The sequence below is a fragment of the Momordica charantia genome, assembly GCF_013281855.1.
Source record: "Momordica charantia cultivar OHB3-1 chromosome 9 unlocalized genomic scaffold, Mcharantia_2.0 BLBB01000009.1, whole genome shotgun sequence".
Taxonomy (NCBI): domain Eukaryota; kingdom Viridiplantae; phylum Streptophyta; class Magnoliopsida; order Cucurbitales; family Cucurbitaceae; genus Momordica; species Momordica charantia.
The window spans coordinates 4,895,294-4,916,730 of NW_028275167.1; the positions used below are offsets into that span (position 1 = coordinate 4,895,294).

The 21,437-nt window shown below is 36.1% G+C and overlaps 7 protein-coding genes across 8 annotated transcripts; 6 read left to right on the forward strand and 1 right to left on the reverse strand.

Annotated features, from left to right (window-relative positions):
* The first annotated feature begins 100 nt into the window (after nt 1–100).
* LOC111022359 (beta-carotene isomerase D27) lies at nt 101–2,844 on the forward strand. The gene is made up of 8 exons (XM_022299526.2): nt 101–293; nt 393–485; nt 634–738; nt 885–984; nt 1,121–1,212; nt 1,350–1,430; nt 1,800–1,868; nt 2,319–2,844. Exons 1-8 carry the CDS (start codon nt 105–107, stop codon nt 2,454–2,456), a joined length of 867 nt encoding a protein of 288 aa, XP_022155218.2. The 5' UTR covers nt 101–104; the 3' UTR covers nt 2,457–2,844.
* Nucleotides 2,845–4,033: 1,189 nt separating this feature from the next.
* On the forward strand, nt 4,034–7,863 carry LOC111018998 (HIT zinc finger and PAPA-1-like domain-containing protein). The gene is made up of 7 exons (XM_022295286.2): nt 4,034–4,470; nt 5,072–5,835; nt 6,184–6,772; nt 6,912–7,012; nt 7,112–7,201; nt 7,298–7,425; nt 7,530–7,863. Exons 2-7 carry the CDS (start codon nt 5,164–5,166, stop codon nt 7,669–7,671), a joined length of 1,722 nt encoding a protein of 573 aa, XP_022150978.1. The 5' UTR covers nt 4,034–4,470; nt 5,072–5,163; the 3' UTR covers nt 7,672–7,863.
* A 1,181-nt stretch (nt 7,864–9,044) lies between these two features.
* Nucleotides 9,045–9,947, reverse strand: LOC111021457 (mitogen-activated protein kinase kinase kinase 20-like). The gene has a single exon (XM_022298440.1). The coding sequence runs from the start codon at nt 9,945–9,947 to the stop codon at nt 9,045–9,047; it is 903 nt and encodes a 300-aa protein (XP_022154132.1).
* Nucleotides 9,948–11,391: 1,444 nt separating this feature from the next.
* LOC111021423 (mitogen-activated protein kinase kinase kinase 20-like) lies at nt 11,392–12,282 on the forward strand. The gene has a single exon (XM_022298388.1). It carries the CDS (start codon nt 11,392–11,394, stop codon nt 12,280–12,282), a length of 891 nt encoding a protein of 296 aa, XP_022154080.1.
* A 2,245-nt stretch (nt 12,283–14,527) lies between these two features.
* On the forward strand, nt 14,528–15,503 carry LOC111014692 (uncharacterized). Its single transcript, XM_022289498.2, has one exon. The coding sequence runs from the start codon at nt 14,712–14,714 to the stop codon at nt 15,501–15,503; it is 792 nt and encodes a 263-aa protein (XP_022145190.1). The 5' UTR covers nt 14,528–14,711.
* On the forward strand, nt 15,427–18,076 carry LOC111014683 (DELLA protein RGL2-like). Of its 2 annotated transcripts, XM_088116849.1 has the most exons (2): nt 15,427–15,558; nt 16,187–18,076. In XM_088116849.1, the coding sequence occupies exons 1-2, from the start codon at nt 15,538–15,540 to the stop codon at nt 17,864–17,866; spliced, it is 1,701 nt and encodes a 566-aa protein (XP_087972975.1). In that variant the 5' UTR covers nt 15,427–15,537; the 3' UTR covers nt 17,867–18,076. The 2 variants fall into 2 exon arrangements, with proteins under 2 accessions (XP_087972975.1, XP_022145180.1); XM_022289488.2 differs by having other exon boundaries at nt 15,501–18,076.
* Nucleotides 18,077–19,852: 1,776 nt separating this feature from the next.
* LOC111015881 (cytochrome C oxidase subunit) lies at nt 19,853–21,322 on the forward strand. Its single transcript, XM_022291060.2, has 2 exons — nt 19,853–20,012; nt 20,914–21,322. The coding sequence occupies exon 2, from the start codon at nt 20,945–20,947 to the stop codon at nt 21,137–21,139; it is 195 nt and encodes a 64-aa protein (XP_022146752.1). The 5' UTR covers nt 19,853–20,012; nt 20,914–20,944; the 3' UTR covers nt 21,140–21,322.
* The last annotated feature ends 115 nt before the right edge of the window (nt 21,323–21,437 follow it).

The window sequence follows — 21,437 nt, forward strand, 5'->3', positions numbered from 1 at the left end:
ACAAATAGAGAGAACAAAGTGTGATCACTTAAAAATGCAGACTAACCAGAATTAACAAAATTAAGGTATTTTAACCTGTAAAAATTCTAGGAAATGGGGTCACAATGACAAATTATGAAAATGCTTCAGAATTACAGAAATTGGATATTTGCTCCCAAGTTCGAGAAATGAAGCCTCTGGCTGTTCTTCGTCCTCCAGCTATCTCTTCGCCTCCTCTGCGCTTCTCCTCCTCTAAATCCCACCTTCGAAACCATTCCATTAACACCTCCTGTTCTGCTCTTCAATCTGAATCAGTAAGATTTTGATCTTCGCATCGCCATTTTTTGAATTCATGAATAATGCTTCATCTTAATGCTGGTTCATATTCTTCTTTATTGTACTTTAATCCGTAGATAATAAAGGATGGAGTATCTCCGAAGACCGAGTATAAGCCGGGAATTCTCGATGATTTCTTCCTCAACCTATTTCGAAGCAAAATGGTTCAGGTTGTTATATTCGAGAGTTTACTTTTTATGGCATTGTCAATTTGTTCCGTGTAGTTCCTTTACTTTCTTGTTTGGTTGCTGAGAAAACAGAGAGATGGTGTTGATTTGTAGAAGCGCGTCTTTATTTACTTCTTTTGTTGCGCTGCAGGAAGTGGGCTGGGATTCTGATAAACCAGGATATGGTGGACTAATGGAAGTCGCGAATAGGCTCACGATGAAGGGCAAAACCAATTCCGATACCGTGGAAGCGTCGGTATTTCATTTTTAAGATAAATAGATGTGTAGAGAGATTGAACATCTTGTTCTTATGTACTTTTCGAACATCTGAGTGTGATTGGAAATTATAATAGACTTGCGGGCTTCGTAGATGTCGTTTTAAACATCTGCTTACTGCTGCAGGTTCGAATTTTAACATCATTATTTCCTCCTCTTTTATTGGAACTTTATCGAATGCTGGTATCACCTATAGCTGGTGGCAAAGTTGCTGCCATTATGGTCGGTGAGTTTGAGTCTTCAATCTTCATCTGTATCTATAGTTTGAATCTTGTTCTTTTTATTTGGGAATCAATTACTTTTCATTTTGTTTGAATTTTATCTATAGTCGAACTGCTTCTCTTTTTTTTCTGTGTTGAAAGCAAGGGTGACTGCGCTAACTTGTCAATGGCTTATGGGAACTAGTACGGTAAATTCAATTGAATTACCTGATGGATCCTCTTGCCAAAGTGGGGTATGAATTATTAATTACCATATTAATGATTCAATTCGATAACGTGTGAGTTGCTGATATTTAAGACTTTCAAACATCAAGTCAATGACTCAATAGTCAAAGCTTGTTTTTTTTCCATTTGGGTGGTTATGATGCAGATCTTTGTTGAAAAATGTAAGTACTTGGAAGAAAGCAAATGCATAGGAATTTGTATCAACACCTGCAAGCTTCCAACTCAGGTTTGTTCTTGCCGACCTATATACCAAGCTCTTTCTAACCACCATAGGTTTGTTTAGTAGGCATTGAGGCCAATGAAAAAGGCTTAGAGGGAACAAATCATGGCGACCACTTACTTAGGATTTAATATATGATATTCTTTGGAAATCAAAATATAGTAGGTTCAGTGAAATTAGTCGAGTAGTGCACAAGCTAATTTAGACACTCATGAATGAAAATATATATATATATATATCAAGCTCTTTCTAAAATTATTGGTTATTTGGGATCTATCTTGTTTGGGTGTGAGTAATGAGGGTTATCTCGTATCTGCATTTGACATTCATTTGACTTGGATTATAACCGATCGTGATTATCTTATCCTGATGTAGAATTTCTTCAAGGATCAAATGGGAGTTCCTCTATTAATGGAGCCGAACTTCACTGACTATAGCTGTCAGGTAATTCCATCACTTTCTGAACATTTCTGTTTTACTATTAGATAACATTGTGTGGATAGTAGAAGCTTCCAATCTCAGCATTCTGCGTAGTAGAACATATAACTCCTGTTACATGACTTTGTTCGGGTGTGAGCAATGGGTAGTGTTAATTCTGTTCTTATTTACATATAGACTCTTGTTCTGTGAAGATTTCATTAGCAAGATTATCAAATCAATCCATACTTCGTTTGGAAATGCTTTTGGGACTAGTGTATAGAACTTGTCAACGCTGTCGCTGTCTGTAATTTCGAACAAATGGTGGTCGAACTTAACAGAGTTGGCACTGAAATCTACATACCAGGCACCAGCTATAAGGCTCCACCTGTTTAATGATACCTATATCAGCGTCTTTCATGAGTCTAATCAACTTTAATTTTCTTTTTTTTCCTTGTGGGGCAACTTGATTGACAGTTCAAATTTGGCGTTCTTCCTTCTCCGCCTGAAGAAGACAGCATACTCAAAGAGCCTTGCTTAGAGATATGCCCAAACGCCACAAGAAGAAGAGAAGTTTCAGGGAAGATGAGTGCAATGCAGTGTCCAAAAGCATAGACCGACCGGCCTTTGAGACTTGTTCGGGATCGAGCTGAGTAAGCCAGGACTGCAAACCGAATTGCCTTTGACATCTCTGAATTTGAAACTAGTTTGCCTTCCGCTACAGCTGAATTCTCACAGAAGTCTCTTAATTGCAAGAAGCTTCTGATGCATCCACGGTCAGGGTGGAAATAGTTACTCAAAAAATGCATATATGATCAATTTCTCTTCATATTTCTTCCTAGGGGAGTCATCCACATCAATGCTCAAGTTATACTGAAAAAATACTTAGAGAATCCAAACGATCTCATGAGTTTGGATTATAAAGTTGAGATAATGTATGAGTTTATTAATTCCAAACAAGTTGCATGAACTTAGATTATATAAATCCAAGTTTTTTAACCTACTTTTTAGGTTACATTTGGAAGCTTAACATTACAGTCTTTAGAATGTGATCAAACGAGTTATATATGCATATGAGGTAGGTTAAGTTTATAATGTGATATAACAAGTCATGCTGATTATTCGAGTTAGATAAAGTATTCAATTTTATTGAAAGTAAAAAATGGGATTAAGAGTTCAAGACTTGTTTCACTATGAAATGTATTAAAAATTCTAAGTCATTTTGTAAAATAATATTAAAAAAAAATGATGTGTCACATATTTGAACACGTGTACGTGTCACTTAAAAAGAAATAGATTTTGTTGGTATCAAGTGACATGTCCATTTATGTTATAAAATAATAATTTAATATCATCAAACTTAGTTCAATTGGTTAAGGCGCATGGATGAAATAAGAAATTTTTTTTTTTAGAATTTCCTCCTCATCTCACTGTTACCTTTTTTTTTCACTATAGAATAACAAATTCAAGGATTTAATATCACACAAATTAACAAGATCAAAATATAATACATCAAGAAAATGATTAAATTAGGAACATTATATCTTCGTTGATTAAATAATCCAATTAGCACAAGAGTACTTTTGGGAAGAAGAAAAAACCGGCAAAAACTCTCTTCATTGTGATTTTTTTCATTACTCATCCGATTTTTTTTTTTCAAAAGAAGATTATCGAAATAATGATAATATTTTTATTCGGAAAATTAATCTATTAAATTAATACAAATATAGAAAAACTCAACACCTAAAATATCTACGAATTGCAATAGAAATCTCCATTAAATTTAATTTTTTAAAATGGAACAATCACGTGATAGTATAAATAAAAATACACGACTAAAATAATGTTTCAACACAAATATATTTAGCCTAAAAATAGAGTTAGAAAGTGAGGCCAAAAAAAAAAAAAAAATCCTCCAATAAAGGGCGACCCTGATTCTTGGAACCTGCCAAAAGAGGCACATTTCAAAAAAAAAAAAAAAGATATGTACCAATTAGGGTGGCACTTCCGTATTATCCAAAAAGCGAAGGGGCATTTACGTCACACAACCAAAAAAATAGACCAATGACATCCCACACGTGTAGCCAATGAGAACGTTGGAGCTAAAATACGCCAAAAACCGGCGCAGGATACTAACATGCGCACATACTTGCAGCGCGAGCGAGCGAGTCGAAGTAGAAGAGAACGGGGCAAGACGAAGAGAAAGAAAGAAAGAGAGAGAGAGAGATATGGGTCTCCCCGAGTTGGCTCAGTGAGTCGTGTGACCGCATTTGACAAGGTGGGGGATTGGGGAAACCCGAAAAATTTCACAGCGTGGGTTTGGGTTTGGGTTTTGAGGGTGGAGTGGAATTAGCCAAAAAAATGGTGAACAAGGAGATTATTAGTACTCCTTCTCTCCTTTACCTCCACCACTCCCTCTCCCTTTCTCTCTCTTTCTTCTCTCTCTTTCTTCCCCAATCTTCTCTAACCCTAGCCCGCTTCTCTAACAACCCCTCTTCTTCTTCTTCGGCGCTTCGTAGCTATCGATTTGTCTTTCCCCTAATCTCTTCCCCCTCTTCCTCGATTCTCTTATCTCTGATGGGTTTCTGTGCAGGCCGATTTCTTCGCGTTGTTGCTCTTTCTTCACCGGGTAATGGAATCGTAATCTCTGTTTTGTGTATTGGGTTTTTGTTTATTTTTGGTTTTTGCGTCTGGGTTTTGTGATTTTTCCAGTTCTTTGAGGTTTTTGGTCTGGTGGGTGTCTCTTGGTTTTGTTTCTTTGGGACTAACGATGCATGTTTTGGGGGATTTTTATGGGCGAATCGTTTGGGAATTCTGGGAATTGTTTTTGATTTGGATGTGTTGGGAATTGATTGTTTTCCTATCACATTAATCTGAGGCTGTTTTTGTGTTATCATTATGGAGGCTGGAATTGATCGTGGATTGAGTCCTGTTTTTGTACCGGTATCGTTTTTTTTTGTTTGTTCATGTTTTGATCTTCTGAATGTTGCTTTTGTATGGACTCTATCCCTTCTTCTTCTTCTTCTTCTTCTCCTTCTAAAGTTTTCTGTTGCTTGTTTGTTAATGTGATGTTTTCTTTTATTACTATTATTTTTTCCTCATTCGTGTTTTATGAATTCTGTGAATTTATCACCTTTTTCCCATCACAGTAATCAATTTAAGTTCTTTTGGTCGTTATTGTTGTTTACAAGATTTTCTTCTGAAGGTTCACTGTTTGTGGCTATTTTCAGGGGTGCTGAGATAACCTTCTACCGTTATAGTAATTTGGTTATTTGAAGGCTTATTGTTCTATAGTCTTATTACCGATTGAGAAAATTTTGTTATGGAAGAGTTTGGCCCTTCGGGGGTTTATGGAACCTCAACTATGAGGAGGAAAAGGAGTCGAACTTCCCGTCGACCTCGACTTGAGTCACAGCAATTTGCCGAAGGTCTTGATCCTTCACCTTCATCATCAACACCGCCTTCTGATGATGCAGTCAAGTTCTCCAGTGATGAGAATGGTGGTGGTGATGGTAATTCTAGAAGAAAAGAATTAAGCCTCAATCAATGTGTATCTAGAGGCTCGTCTGCTAGTGGGGCTGAAAGTGAACAATTTCTTAAAAGAAGCAAAAAGGATGGAAGTTTTAATTCATATTACCGTAGTGAACCCGGACGGAGTGCTAATGATAACAAACGCAGCAGCGAAGGTGTCCTTGCTCCTGCTAATTGGAGAAGCACCAGCAAGGTGTCAGATGGCATCGAATCGGAGTCGAGCAGCATTGATCCATACGGTGGAAGGTATGGTGGCGAAAGTTCAAGTTCTGGACAGAAAGGACTTTTCGTTGAAGGATTGGGAAATGATAACAAGGTTAAGAAGGTTAAGCTTAAGGTTGGTGGGGTCACTCGCACTATTCAAGCCCCGTCCCCTCCCAATGGTGCATCGAAAGGCAGTGGTTCAACGAAGAACTCTCATCCTTCAGATGTTCATAGGCAGCAACACAAGCAGAACTTTCAGGTACTAGCCTCTGTTTTGCTAGTCGGTGAACCGATAGTACCCTTATTCCTTGTTTTCTCTCTGCATATGTTCCATTTGGTTTATGTGGTTGGTTTCTGAATAATGAAGTTATAAATAATATTGATAGTAAATTTGATGACAACGTTCTTTTGCCAAAGCAATAATCCTGTGGTATGAGAATTTGCCATTTTGTTTTTGTTTGATAGGACTCAATCGACTTATAACCATTACTCATATGGAAATTTATGTTAGTGCTATCACGTTAAGTTGTAATGATATAAATTCTCGCGTTGCACAGAAACAGTTGAGACTGATTATAGTATCCTCTCTAATGTGTTCCGAATGCAGGAAAACTATAATGGAAATCATTCCCCTTCAGACAAAAGGAGTGGATTGCATGGAATTCCATGGAGAGACTTCTCAAAAGGCGGTTTTGGTGTCGAGAAGGAGGAGCCTTTGACAGGGAAGGTGTCTGGTAGGAATTCTTCTGGGAAGCATGGAGAGTCACTTCGGAAGAGCAAAAGAGCCTCAAAGAAACGTGTTCTTGATGGGGAATTTGATGACGATGATGAAGATGAGGAAATACGGTATTTGGAGAAGCTCAAAACGTCGAGGGCTTCTGTAGGGTACCGTGAAGATGGTGAAGGACCAACCAAGAAGCAGCGGAAACTTTCTAGCATTTCTAGCATGGAGAATTATGGTGCATCAAAGCATGACAAAGATTATGAGGAAGAAGAAGATTCAGCATCTGAGGGTGATGTCGAAGTTAATCATAAAAAGCAAAGGAAGGAATCTATTGACGTGTTGATGGATGGTAAGCGAGAAATGACTCTCACCACACGTCAAAGAGCTCTTCAGTCTAGCAAAGATGCATCGTCTGCTCGAGGTGCTAGTTTAATTGAATTTCCAAACGGTTTACCGCCTGCTCCACCCAGAAGTAAGCAACTATATCCATATTGTCATTTTCATTAACTCAAACTTTTGTGGTGGCTGAGTTGCACCTTATTGTAAAATTCACTTTCCTCTATTTTCACTGCCTCTCTTTTTAATTGTTTATGTATTTTTTGTGTTCATAGAGCAAAAAGAGAAGCTTACCGATGTCGAACAGCAACTTAAGAAGGCCGAAGCTGCGCAGAGACGAAGAATGCAAGTTGAGAAGGCTGCTAGGGAATCTGAGGTTTGTTTTCTCTTCACCATAATATTTGCAATATGAATCATTTATATTCTTGTACATTATTACTGATTAGATTAAGCTCCTTTCAAATGAATCTTGTAGGCTGACGCGATCAGAAAGATACTCGGTCAAGATTCAAGCCGGAAGAAGCGTGAAGATAAAATGAAGAAGCGCCAGGAAGAACTAGCTCAGGTACCATAAAGGGTCAATCATGTAACTTTTAATTTTATGTTACATGTAGTGTATAATAAGATAATCAGTTTGATTCTGTTTTCTTAATGCTTATAGGAGAAGGCTGCAAATGCTCAGAAGCTCTTATCAAACACCATCAGATGGGTTATGGGTCCTTCCGGTACCGTGGTGACCTTTTCAAACGATATGGGCCTTCCAAGCCTTTTCGACTCCCAACCCTGCAGGTATTATCTTCTTCCTGCCATTTCGACTCATTCCAACACTATAAAACACCACATAATTTGTTTCTCAGTTGTCTGAAACCCCTTCTTCAATGTGTGTGCTCCAGCTATCCACCTCGGCGTGAAAACTGCGCAGGTCCCTCGTGTTCTAATCCATACAAGTATCGAGATTCAAAATCGAAGCTCCCTCTTTGCAGTCTCGTGTGTTACAAAGCGATTCAGGAGCAGTTAACAGAAGCTACCTGCTAGATTCTTACCATTAATCTCTTAGCTTGTTAGGTCTGTTTGCATTTTGATCATTAATTCTCTGCACATTTAAACTCGAACCTAGAGAACTTGCAGAGACGTTGATGGAAGAAATGTTTTTGAATGTGTTGGAAGTTCCCATAGCCATTTGTTATGATGCTGAGCCATTTTTAAGTACATACAGAAATTTTCTCATCTCTCCTTTTTCTTGGTACATATCATCTTAACCAATGAAGAATAGACTCTGTTTCTGCTAACTTTTTTTTTGTTTCTTTTTTGGTTGGATAAATTCTTATGTTGTTAACTAAAAGTCTTAAGCAGTGAAAAGTAAATCAAATGGGATAATTTAGGAGTCGTTTGGTAATCTTATCGTTTTCAATTTTATTTATAAGTCTAATCACAGCTATTAATGTTATCGTTTTCAATTTTATTTAAAATCTAATCACAACTATTTATGTTTCTTATTTCTTTTTTTTTTAACATTCTCAAAATTGTATAGAAATTTTGGAATCAACATAAACAAATTTTTTGTTATGTTTTTTTTGTTCCTGTTTCGATTGATCAAACATAGATAAAAATTTTATTTTATCGTTATTGTATCCATGAGTATTGAGCTTTTTCATTGAAAAAGAGGAAATAGAAATAAGCTTTTTTCTTGAAAGTGAGGAAATAGAAATAAGAAACTAGAACGTTATCAAAATGAGCCTTTAATTTTATCAATTTCGGTTTATTTTGTTTAATAATACACATATGTATATTTGTTGAAATATTTATACTATTTCTATAAGGTCATAGGTTCAAATTCAAAAGTCTAAAGTTAGATAACCGTTTCTAGGTTCAAATTAAAATTCAAAAGTCTAAAGTTAGATTACCGTTTCTAGGTTCAAATTTAAAAGTCTAAGATTAGATTTGAGTTACCGAAAAAATATAATAGGTTAAAATTCAAAAGTCTAAGATTATATTACCGTTTTTAGGTTCAAATTCAAAAGTCTAAAGTTAGATTTGAGTTACCCAAAAAATATAGAGATAATAAATAGTGTGAAAACATTCCGGACCAATCATGCTAGAGTTCTTACAAATATGTTAAAGAGGACTTAGGACTCTTTCGTTTGAATGCACCTTCCGTTCATTGATGCATCCTCTATTTAGGTATCACATGGAATCGTTAAACTAATTAACTTCAACTTTAAAACTTTTTAAAGCAACGCTTCATGACAAATAAACTTATAATTTAGCGAAAAGATGGAACTTTTTTCTAAACCAATCCAACTGAGGAACACAAAATATTTGGTTGAGCACTCTAGTAAAATTTTATTAATTATCGAATTTACATTTCGTTTGTTGTTCGTAAAATTAATGGTGGAAGACAAATTAAATTAAATTGCTGACCTAAACTTGTTAACATGGCCATGCAAAAATCGCATCTGTATTTCATCTTTATTTTCTTCTTTAAGATATGAATGTTGGAGTAACATCTCGGCCGTCCATCGTCTCTCGGGTTCTAGATCAAAGCATCTTCCAACAAAGTCCTTCCCTTCCTCCGAAAACTCTTCGGGTATTTTCGGTATTTCCATCTTATCCACCAACTTCAACATCAACTTCTGGTCCGGGCAGCCATCCCAGACCGGCTTTCCCGAAACTATTTCAACCGCAATGCAACCCACAGACCAAATATCAAGCGGAGCTTTGACCTGACCGTAGACGGATTCAGGCGACATGTATATCGGTGTTCCTCGAAACCTTCTCTCGACACAATAATCGTCATAGGCTTCCTCCTCCTCGCATGATCTTCTCGTCAGCCCAAAATCAGTTATCTTCAACTTCATCTTCCCATCAGGTTGAGGGAATGCGAGAATGTTTCCCGGTTTGAGGTCAGCATGCACGAAGCCTTTATCATGAATACAAGCTACTCCTCTCAATATCATCCGCAGATAATCCTTCACCTCATTCTCTGCTAACTTCTTTCGTTTTTTAATCAAGTCAGCTAAAGAACCTCCCGCAGCGTACTCCATTATCAGAAAGAAGGAAGCGAGATCGAAGGAATCTCCTTCCATGATTATGATCTCACCTCCGTAGCACTGAACTATTTCTGGGCATCCGATGAAACATTCGAGAATGCACTTCTCCCGCAACGGGGAAGAAAAAGAAGAACAATGGTGGAGTGGGAGTTGAGTTGCTTTGATGGCGAAATAGTCGAGAGAATCAGCGGTTGGTTTGGCTAAGAACACTTCGCCATAGGAACCCTGACCCAAAGGCTTCACTCGAATCCAATTCGCCATTGTACGGATTCTGTGGCGCTGAGTGAAAATTTTATGGGAAGAATACGAAATCAGTTTCTCATGAGGAATATGAAGTTTGTAATTTTTCTAATAGGAATCAATAATTAACTAAGATTTTATTAAATTATTATGCATTTTATATTTTTTGTTTTTGTTTATTTGAAATTGGTACTCGTCGATTTTAATTCATTTGTCACTATCTCCGATTTATTTGGATTATGCTTTTTTTAAAAAAATTTATACTAATAATTTTTGAAAATATGATTTCTATTTTATCCTTTTTTATGCACTATTTTATCCTTTTTAATGTAGCATAATTCCAAATCAAACTCTTCCAAATCATTTTTAAAATCAGCTTTAAATAAGTCTTTATAGTTTGAAATTATATTTATCTGGTCCATTTGATTTAAAACAATTTTAGTAGATTATCGAACTTTCAATTTTGTATTTAATATATGTTTTTATCTAACTTATTTAACATGATAAGTAGGTTCAAACTTTTTAGTTAGAATAATTGACACAGACTTAATACAAAATTGAAAATTTAGATATTTATTAAAATAATTTTAAAATACACAAATAAAATACAACTTTGAAAATTCAGTGATTTATTATAAACTTCTAATAACAAATAAGTTAAATAGATAACATTTAATTAAGTTTAAGGATTAAATTTATAATTTAACCCCTGAAAATTGACTGAACATTTATAATTTAAGTTTAAGTTTAATTAATTACCTTAAATTCTAAATTTACATTCACAATTAATTATACACAAATAAATACATGATATTATTAATACATATTAGATAGAGAAAAAAAATAAAGCTTTTGAAATTGGAGGCCTTAATGATGGTTTATACCTGACGTCGATTGAAATTTATAAATAAATAATAAAATCATAGTACCAAAATTTGATATTTAAATTGAAAAAATATGAATTTGAACTAGAAGATAATGAAAAATATTATCTGAAAATAGAAAGGATAAATCATGGATGGGTTCAAATTTCAAATAAAGAAAAAAGAGTTTTATTTTCCTATTAGAATTAAGAAATCAGAATCCACACAGACACACACACACATATATATATATATTCCTTCTGATACATTCATTAATTACTCCTCCAGCTTCCAATAACTAAAAGAGCTATTTTTTACTCTCCCTGGATTCTAGCTCCGCCGCCGGCCGCCACAAGACAACCGCCGCTGCGCCGCCATTTTCTCAGTCGAAGGTATTATATACAAAGACATCATCTGATTTTTTAAGTTTGAATTTACAGATAAGAGATAAAAGGCAAAGACAAAACATATATAGAACCTATTGTAACATTGATTCTGCTAGCGGTTTATGAATTGCTGCGAAAAGTGCTGTCGCGGTTAAAAATCGTTGCAATAGACTCATTTTCTTGCAGTGCATGCTAGAGCACATTGTTTGTGTTTCAATGGAGAGATGGACTAAAGTGAAGGAATTGGGTCGAGGTTCTTATGGCAAAGTATTTTTAGCCAAATCAACTATTGGACCTATTGATTATGTTGCTGTGAAAGTAGCTCCTGTGGAAAGATCTTCTTCGTTGGAGTTGGAAAAAGATATTCTACAACACTTAAGGGGATGCTCAGAAATAGTTCAGTGTATTGGAAGCGAGATGACTTCGGTATGTTACTATTTGATATTGGAGTACGCTGGTGGAGGTACCTTAGCCGAGTTGATAAGAAAACAAAAGAAGTTGACGGAGAGTAAGGTGAAGGAGTATCTGAGAATGATACTAAGAGGGTTGTCTTGTATTCATCGTCGAGGCTTCGTCCATGCTGATCTCAAACCAGCTAACATTCTTGCGTTCCCTCGACCTAATGGGAAGATGAAGTTGAAGATAGCTGACTTTGGGCTTTCCAAGAGATGGGTCGTTGGTCAGGATGAAGCGGCGGAGCACTCCGAGCCGAGGTTTAGAGGAACTGCCAGATACATGTCGCCAGAATCTATTATTTTTGGCAAAATTAGCCCTCCGCTTGATATTTGGTCTCTCGGTTGCATTTTTATTGAAATGATTACAGGAAGTCCAGTATGGAATAGCTGCAGAACTTATGATCAACTCCTAAAAAAGCTTGTGAATGAGACGGAACTACCGACTGATGTATTAAAAAAACTATCCAAAGAGGGAAGAGATTTTCTTGCAAGCTGCCTTGATCGTGACTCGAAACGAAGATGGACTGCTGATATGTTACTCAAACATCCCTATCTATCAGAAGAAAACTCTTGTCGACCTGAATTTGAACGTGAATTAGCTTCATTGTCCAGATCACTTTCATACATTTATACATGTAATTATGGATATTAATTCTATTACGTTTATAATAATGCATCATTGATAATGTTTATCAAGCTTTTTTGCCTTTTTTTTTTTTTGTAACCTGTTTAATCTCCTGTGGCCGAAGTAATCATTAAAGTTAATTAAGTTTGTAAGGTTGAATCTTCTCAAGTTTAAATCAATTAATGTCGCAAGATTACACTTCCTTCAAATAGCATTATTGCCTAAACTCATACTGTAATCGCAAAGTTCAAATTTTTGTACATATTTTGATTTCTTTCTCATGCTTGTTGAGTCCAACGTTCTAATAGATTAATTACTTGTGTTCTTACTTTTTAAAAACATTGATTTTCTTCAAAATTTCATTTTGTTTTAGGCTATTGCTGGTATATTCTAATAATAAATTATGTACCATATATTAATATAATTATTATTGGCCAATTTGACGGGCGAACTAAAATATCGAGTATGGATTTTTATTTAGGTGGATATCTATTTACTCTTACTGGATTAATAATACGCTAAACATATTTTAACTTTTTCTATGTGACAGATAGAGTTTTGAGTTCTGGTGTGTTTAGACGAGGGATATCTAATCCAATATTGAAGTATAATGCTAAAATCAAGATTGGATTCATGGTTGATCATTCTTTATTTATGTTTTTTATTCTAATAATTCGATATATGCATAATCTCGAGGTTATTCCTTTCATTAGCAATCCAACATTTGCACTGTCTTTGTTATTAAGGATCCCACATTGAGAAGGAAAGAGATCTTACAATGATTTATAATAATCATGGGTTACTCCTCTCAATTAGTTTTGAGATGGAACCCTATAAATATTAATATTTGTTATTAAATTTTAGAAGCGTAAGATTTCATGATTTGTTGGGAATTTTACATAGGAGGAGAATCATTAGTGGACTTCTAACCAAAATTTTATATAAAACGAATTAAGATTAAGAAATAATCATTAATTAGACTATTGGCTGACACATGACAGGCTAATTTCGATTAATTAGATGAGAGGGACATCTTTGACCTTCTCCTTAATATCATTATATATGTTACCAAACATTTGCATATTGCATTTTAAAACACACATGCATGCAATATTAAAATTAGTGATCTATATAATTTGTCAAGGCATGGAATGTGACCATCTTTTATTTTTTAGCGGAACTAGTGGATATGAGGATTCGAACTTACGACTTTTTAATCAAAAATTGGTATCTTAACCAGTTGAAAATGTAATACTCGAGTTGACATTTATTATAGATTTAAATCCAAGGTTATTTACACTATTTTGGTCTCTTAAACTTTTAAATGAAGGTAAGTTCGAACAGACGAGTCAATCTTAGCGTAACTTAGTGGATAAAGAATAACACACCTACTACATAGTCAGGAAAAGTCAACTTTTCCCAACATTTTTCATACAGTCGAGAAAACTAACATTTCCCAACGTTTTGTATTCCGTTGGAAAAAGTTGACTTTTCCTGAATTTTTGTGTTCCGTTAGGAAAAGTAGTTTTTCCCGACTTTTTTGTCGACGCAAAAATTTCGTAGGGAAAAAAATTTCCCGACGTTTTGAAGCGTCGGGAAAAACCTTATTTCTTGTAGTGTATCATCCCAAATGTCAGTGGTTCAATCTTCCAAATATTTATAATGAGTTAAAAACAATTTTTTAAATTTCCTTAGTATTCCATAATTAAGTGATTTTAGGAAAAATACTAAAAATTTCTTTACCGCTCTCTATAATTGTACGATAATATGACATTGTCTACCTTTAAGCCTAAACCCACACGATTTTTTTTGTTTAATTTCACCTAAAACAAAAATCGCATATCAACGTTTTTTGTTTCCTTTTTTATGTAACGCATTTACCTATTACCTATATATTGAACTATGTTTTGGTAGATGCTGTTGTTAGTTATATACCACAAATCCTTCTCTTTTCTTGCTGAATAGATATAGATTAAAATTAGATTTAAATTCTCGATAATTAAGCCAATCCAGGTATAATTTAGTTGATAAACACTTATCGTCATCCCTAATTAAATTCGAGGGTATGATCCCACCTAATAACCAACAACCATTGAACTAAAAAAAAGAAATTTCACTTATATTTTTCCAAAAATGCCACAAAACAAATTTTTACTTTTATCGACATGTTTATCTTACATTTGAATTTCACTTCGATTTGAATTATATATGTAATTATCTTCAAGGGGAAAAAAACTCAAATAATTCATCGATTAATTAATTAAATAGGAATATGAGCGTCTGTTATGTTATATAGTAATATATAATTAAATTATCTTATACGGAATTGGCATTTGCCAGCCAATTCGAAACTCCGGACGTGGCCGCCACTCAACGTTCATCTTCTTCTTCTTCGTTTCTTTCTCTCCTATTTACATTCTCAATTCCCCCATTTTCCTTCTGCAAATTCTAGCTCCATGGCCATGGCGTTCCAAAAATGGCTGCAGAATTTCAAGAACCTCTTTCATCTCCTCACGCTCACTCTCCTCTCCCTCTCGCTTCCACTTTCGTTCCTTCTCTTTTGCAGGCTCGATCGTTCTCTGTATCTCCACGCTTTTCTTCCTCTTTCTACTCCTCTCTCTTCTCTCGCTTCCGCAGGCCGAGTTATTCTTCTAGCTCTCATTTCCGTTATCGCCATTGCCGCTCTTCTCGACAGCTTGCTTGGTAGATCGGTTGTTCTAGCGAAGTCGTGCGGTCTGAGCGCGGCGTGGCTCGTTCTGTGTGCGTTACAGGTCGGTGTGGCCTTGGGAATCGGCGAGGGAGTGGCGGTTGCAATCGACGCTGAGAGCTTAGGGTTACGGAGGAGTTTGTGGTGCCGGGGGATGTTCTTCCTAGGGCTGCATACGGCCATGATTCATTGGTCGAAATCGGCGGTGAAGCCGGTGGTGGACGACACCATTTTCGGCGCGCCGGTGGAGGAGAATTGGTGGGGAAGAGTGGCCATGGCGGTGAGCTTTGGGGCTTTGTGGTGGTGGAGGTTGAGAGATGAAGCTGAATCTCCGGCGATTGTTGCAGAGAGCATGATGGAGCTTCTTACGCATCCAACCATGGCGGATTTCGCCGGTTGGGCCCTCTACTACCTCATCGTCGCAACCGGATTTGTTAAGATTTTGAGAAGCGTTGTTTGGTTTCGCGAGTTTTTGCTTCGCAAGAGGAAGGAGGAAAATTCTTCCCAATTTTGCCAATCCATGCGGATCGAAGTCGTCTGAAATTAAGCATTTATGTAATTATTTACTTCCGTCTATGAGTCCTTTACTTTTCTGGGTAAATTTCTCTCCATTTGCAATTACAGAAAGATAAATTTTACCGAAATTTTCAAATATTTCATTGATGTTTATTCTGGTATGATTATTGCGGTCAACCGTATTCCAATTTTTGCTTTCGTATGAAATTTCTCTGCAACTATAGAAGATGGTGATCGTGGTTTCCAATACAGAGAGATTATAATATTAATGTATTTCTATGAATTTTTGTATTCGTCCTGAAAAAGAAAAGAGCCAACAAAAAGACATGTCTGTTCTTTGTCTTCTTTGATGGCTTAAATTTCAACATTTATTTGGTCGTCTTGTTGGAAAATGACAAGAAGAAAGGTTCTAGAGTTGAGTTCATTGGTTGTGCCCAATTCAAACTCACCAACTTCTTTATAAACTCTGATTTATAAACTCACCATTTTGGCCTTTTCCTTAAGACTTGTTTGGAAATATCGGAATCTTGTTAATTAACCCAGAACAAAAGACAGATTTATAGCAGATTTTTAGTTGTCTTGTTTAGAGAAATCTCTGCTGTGACACTGAGCATAGGTTTATTCATCAGCTATTCAGCTTCCTTCTTTTGCTCTTTAATGGCTGATGGTTTCTTTTCCTTCACACCATTTGATTTCAATGGCTCACAGGGAGAAGCTTTCTTCCCTTTTAATGGCTGCTACGAGAAGCCGGAATCTGAGCTCAGAGGCAAAGCAGATGACTGTCCATTTAGAATGGAGGAGTTTGGAGATTTCAACTTTCTATCAGCGGATCAATCTGGCTTTTACCAACAGAACGTTCCCAAGATTGGAGATCAGACAAATTATCAACAGCCCTACTCAGATGATCTGATTTTCGACGAATTACTGTTCAATAACAATATTACCATCTCAGAGTCAATCCCAGAGAAGTCGAAGATCTCGGAAAACTTGGCTGCAGATTCTATCAGTTTCAACCCCAGTAAACAAGTCTCAAATCCATGTTTAGAATCTTTGCAGCTGCTAAATAGTTATGGTGCCAAATTCAAGAGGAGGATGAAGGGGACAAAACTTGGCAATAGAGGCATTGAAGCAAGTGAGGAAAACAAAAAGTTGTCAACTGAAGAGATATTGAGGGTAGCTGGAGCAAGATACGTTCATTTCTTTCCTGAGGGGCATGATGACTTTTACATGCCGATGCATCCCTGTGATTTTGCTCTCTCCGGTCTGTCGGAGGACGAGATTAAAGACGTTGAACTAGCCCACGTCCTCTTTGCTGCAGCTGAGAAAGTAGGCTACCAGCAATACGACCGAGCGAGCAGGCTGCTGCAGCGCTGCGAATGGACTGCATCCCCTGTTGGGAACGCAGTCCAGCGGCTCGTTTTCTACTTTGCCAAAGCGCTTAGGAGAAGAATCGAAAGAGAAACTGGAAGGGCAGCAATGAAAGAGCCCAAAGAAGATTGGGAGATGACCCTTGAAGCACTTAGAGGATGCATGAAGCTTCCTTTTCAGCAAGTGATGCAGCTGACTGCTGTGCAAGCTATATTTGAACATGTAAAACCGATCAGCAAAGTCCATTTGATAGATCTCGAAATCAGAAGTGGAGTTCATTGGGCAGCTTTCATGCAATCACTTGTGGATTTGAAGGAGCTGCCCATTAAGCTTCTTAAGATCACAGCTGTTGTATCAGAAAAATTTCACTTAATAGAGAAGGTAGGCAAATGGTTGGAAAATGTTGCCGAGTCTCTAAACATACCCTTCTCATTCAAACCAATTTTGGTATCAGATATGATGGAGATAAAAGAAGAACTCTTTGAAGTAGAAGAAGATGAAATGGTGGCAATTTACTCCCCTTTAGCATTAAGAACCATGATCTCAAGGCCTACTCGTTTGGAAAATCTGATGAGAGTAATCCGAAACCTCAAGCCATCAATAATGGTAGTCTCCGAGGTTGAAGCCAATTATAACTTATCCTCGTTTGTGAATCGATTCATCGAATCGTTGTTCTTCACTGGCTCATACTTCGACTGCTTGGAAACTTGCATTGTAGAAGATGAAGACAGCAGAAGAAAGATCGAAGTGTTTTGTGGTGAAGGGATTGAAAACGTCGTTGCGTTGGAAGGCAGCGATCGGGTTGAGAGGGGCGTGAAGATCGAGGTGTGGAGGGCATTCTTTGCAAGGTTTAGAATGGAAGAAATGGAGTTCAGTGAGTCATGTTTGAGCCAAGCTAAGTTGGTGGCTGAGGGATTTGCTTATGGAAATTCTTGCAGTTTGGAGAAGAATGGGAAATGTCTAATAGTTGGTTGGAAGGAAACTCCAATTCTCTCTGTTTCAGCTTGGCAGTTTCTTTAGGGTTATTATCAACACAAAGTTTTAAGGAAGAATACAATCAAATAAGAGTTTGGGAAAACATGAGCTTAATTTAATGGCGGTAATTGGTCCAATTTGGTTCAATCTGTCGTGTCCTAATTTGTTCTATCAAAAAGAAAAGAAAAAAAAGGTTTGGTGTAATGGCTTCCTCAAGTTTACATTTTGTATTTAGGGATATTATGAACTTTGTAATTGTGTTTGTGTCAGCTATTTCTTGTATTAACTTTTTATATTTACATAAATAGGTGTCCATGGGAAGGGGGAAAGAAAAAAAGAAGGAAAGAAATAATGCTTCTATTCAATAAAATGTGACACTTAGTGGTTTGGGGTAATGTTTTGTTACATGTTATTGATTTATTGAATAGTTATTCAGTAAATCATTAGAAACTGTTTCATCTTTTTTGTTTAAATTTGTAAGGAATGTGTCATTATATTTCTTATTACTTACACATTTAATCTTTTAAAGTTGTGTCTAACAATCTTTTTTTTAAATGTTTGAATTTTTTTTTTTTAATGTTTTACCTCGTAGGTTCTTAGTGTTTAAAATTTAGAGACCTACAAAATAAGATATTTATAGATCACAATTTAGAGGGTAATATATATTTAGTTTCTAAAAAAAATCTCATAGGTTAAGATCTATCAAAATAAAATCGAAAGTTCAAGAATCCAAGTCAAAGTCCGGTTCTCAGAGTACATCATGATAGGAAAAGATTTCTTATTTATACTACAAGAATAAACAGAAAATAAATGATAAATTAAAAAAGACGATGAAATTAAAGAAACACGAGTGGAAAACTCTAAACACCCACGAGAAAAGAAAATCCACAATATAAAAAATTACTACAATCACACAAAACACTCTTCAAAGTTTTATACCACTCAAACAATTTGGGATGAATAAAATTCAAAGCTATAGATAGGAATGCTCAAGGGGCACGAGATCAGGGGACGGGGAAAGCTTTCCCGTCCCCGTCTACCATTTAATTCCACATCCCTACGAAATCTCATGGGGATGGGAGTGGGAATTCCCCATGGGGAATTTGTGGGCATCGAGTTCTCCATGGAGAGTTTTTCTCCATCTATTTTTTTAATTTTTAAAACTATTTCTCAGTTAAATAATTAAAAAGAAAAAAAAATTTCTTATTAATTACTTAGTTTCTCGTGATAAAACTTTATTTACCTAGTTTAATCATTTCACATGTGTGTGTGTGTATATATATATATATATATATATATATGAGTGAATGGAGAAGAATAGAATTTTTATTAGTATATCGAATAATATGATTTTTTAAGTGCATAGAATAATGTTTTTATTAGTATATCTATATATGGAAAGAATAATATGATTTTTTAAGTATGTATATATATTAGAAAAAGTGTGATGGGGCGGGGAACGGGAACACATTTCCCATCCCTGTTAGGTAATGGGAAAAAAATGTCCCCCATGTGGGGAACCTAAACGGGATTCCTCACCCCATTTAGGACAAGTCTCTGCAGGTCCTATCCTCGCGGGAAAACTAAACATCCCTAGCTATAGGCCCCTCCTTTCCGATGTAAGAATTTCTCTTCTAATATTTTGTCAAAAAACTCTACACACTGTCTGTCTCTCCTATAGGGCAACTACATATTTCGATACTCACTACTTATTTGTAGTGCATCCAATGATTTTATCGACATGGCTTTGATACCACTCCTTAAGGATAACAGATCTCAAATTTCTATATGATATTGTTCGAAAATTTAATGATATATTTGAAACTTGTAAAAATTTATCGATCAATTAGATATTTTTTAAAAATCGTGAGCTAATTCGCAACATGTTGATTGGAGATATATATTAATTATCGTTGAATTATGCTTGCTTTGGTTGTTTTTTTATTTATTACTTCCCAAGTTTTTAGAAATAAAATTTATATTAATTTAGTCTAATTTTTCATAATCATATTTTTAAATAAACAGCGGCAAAAAAAGCTCGACGAGTTCTCGGTGGACCCCACTCTCCCTATTTGCAAAACGCAAATCAAAGACAGCCTTTTTTTCCGCTCCTAAAAAGCCTAGGCAGCGAGCCGAAGACCTCGAACAGTTTCTATAATCCGGCGCCACCCAATCGCTTGGATCTCGTCTGGTAAAAACCCTAATTCTCTTCTGGATCTATTCGTCTGATTGATTCTTGTTTTTGATGTTTGGCGTGTGATTCCATGGTTTAATTTCCATCTGATTTTGCGGATGCTGATGAATGAATGAATGAATGAATGCGTTAAGGAAATCTCTTATTTGTTGGAATGAAGATTTATGTTCTTCCCGACTTGGATTTTTTGGATCTGCAATTGATTTGTGGAGGACCGCAGGGGGACTGGTTTTCTGTTTTAGTTTCCCGTTTCTTGCCAAAACCTAATTTCCATTTTCTTCGTCTTCCTCTTCCCAAATTCTGTAGGGGCCCAGATTTGAGAAATTTCGAAGGTGTGTTGTTTAGTTTGAATGAATTTCTTGGGTTCTGATATGCTCACTTCCCCAAAGAGACGTTTTCTCCGGATGATTTGATTTGTTATAGATAATAATCGCTCTATTGGTGAGCCGACCCCTACTCTAGGTTTTTATTCTTAATAGCATAAAAACGCATATATTACTGGAAAAGAGGGCATACAGCAGAGAAAGGGGAGGACAAGAAATTCAATCCATAACAGCGAGGAGAGGCAAGACTAGTATTATCACAACAAGAATAATAATAGCAATAAAGATGGTAACAGAAGTTTGTAAACAAGATGGCCAGCCATTGTCAAAGTTCTCGATTGTCGCTCGTTCGTCATGTCCCATAGGGACCAAAATCATTGAATCTCAATTTCCTTAGCTTCGTTTCTAAGGATGAAAGTCTTCATCTTGAACTTGTCCTTTTACTTGCAAATAGTTGAGAACAATGTTGTGTTTTGATGGTGTATTGGTAGTAAATATTATGGAAGAAAGTACAAAATGTTGTGTGGTTAGGTCTACTTGTTCTTATAATTGCTTGGTTTCTATCTCTCCGGCAGATTTTTCTCTGTTTTCAAACTAGAGAAGCAAATGACTGCTGGTAGGGTGGCTCACGTCACGCTAAAAGGACCGAGTGTCGTCAAGGAGATATTGACAGGAATGGGTCTTGCTCTTTTTGCTGGTAGCTTTTGGAAAATGCATCAATGGAATGAGCAGAGGAAAGTGAGAGCTTTCTACGATCTACTCGAGAAGGGTGAGATCGGTGTCGTTGTTGACGAAGCATAGATTCGATTACACTCTATGATGATCATGTAGAACACATTTCACCAGCTTGTTTATCATTTTTTGAAAACCTCTTCATTTTGCTCTTGGATTTGACATGACATGTTTATGTTTTGCAACAATTTCTGCAAATAAGACATGAGAGACACAGTTTGCTGAACTTAATAAACCTTGTTTCATGATTTATTAGGGTTTTTCGTGCATCAAATGTGACTATTTTTCTGCCATCTATCTATCCCCATATCCAAAAGCAATCCTCTTTTGCTCGTTATGTGCAAACGCAGGCTTTTGCAAATGAAAC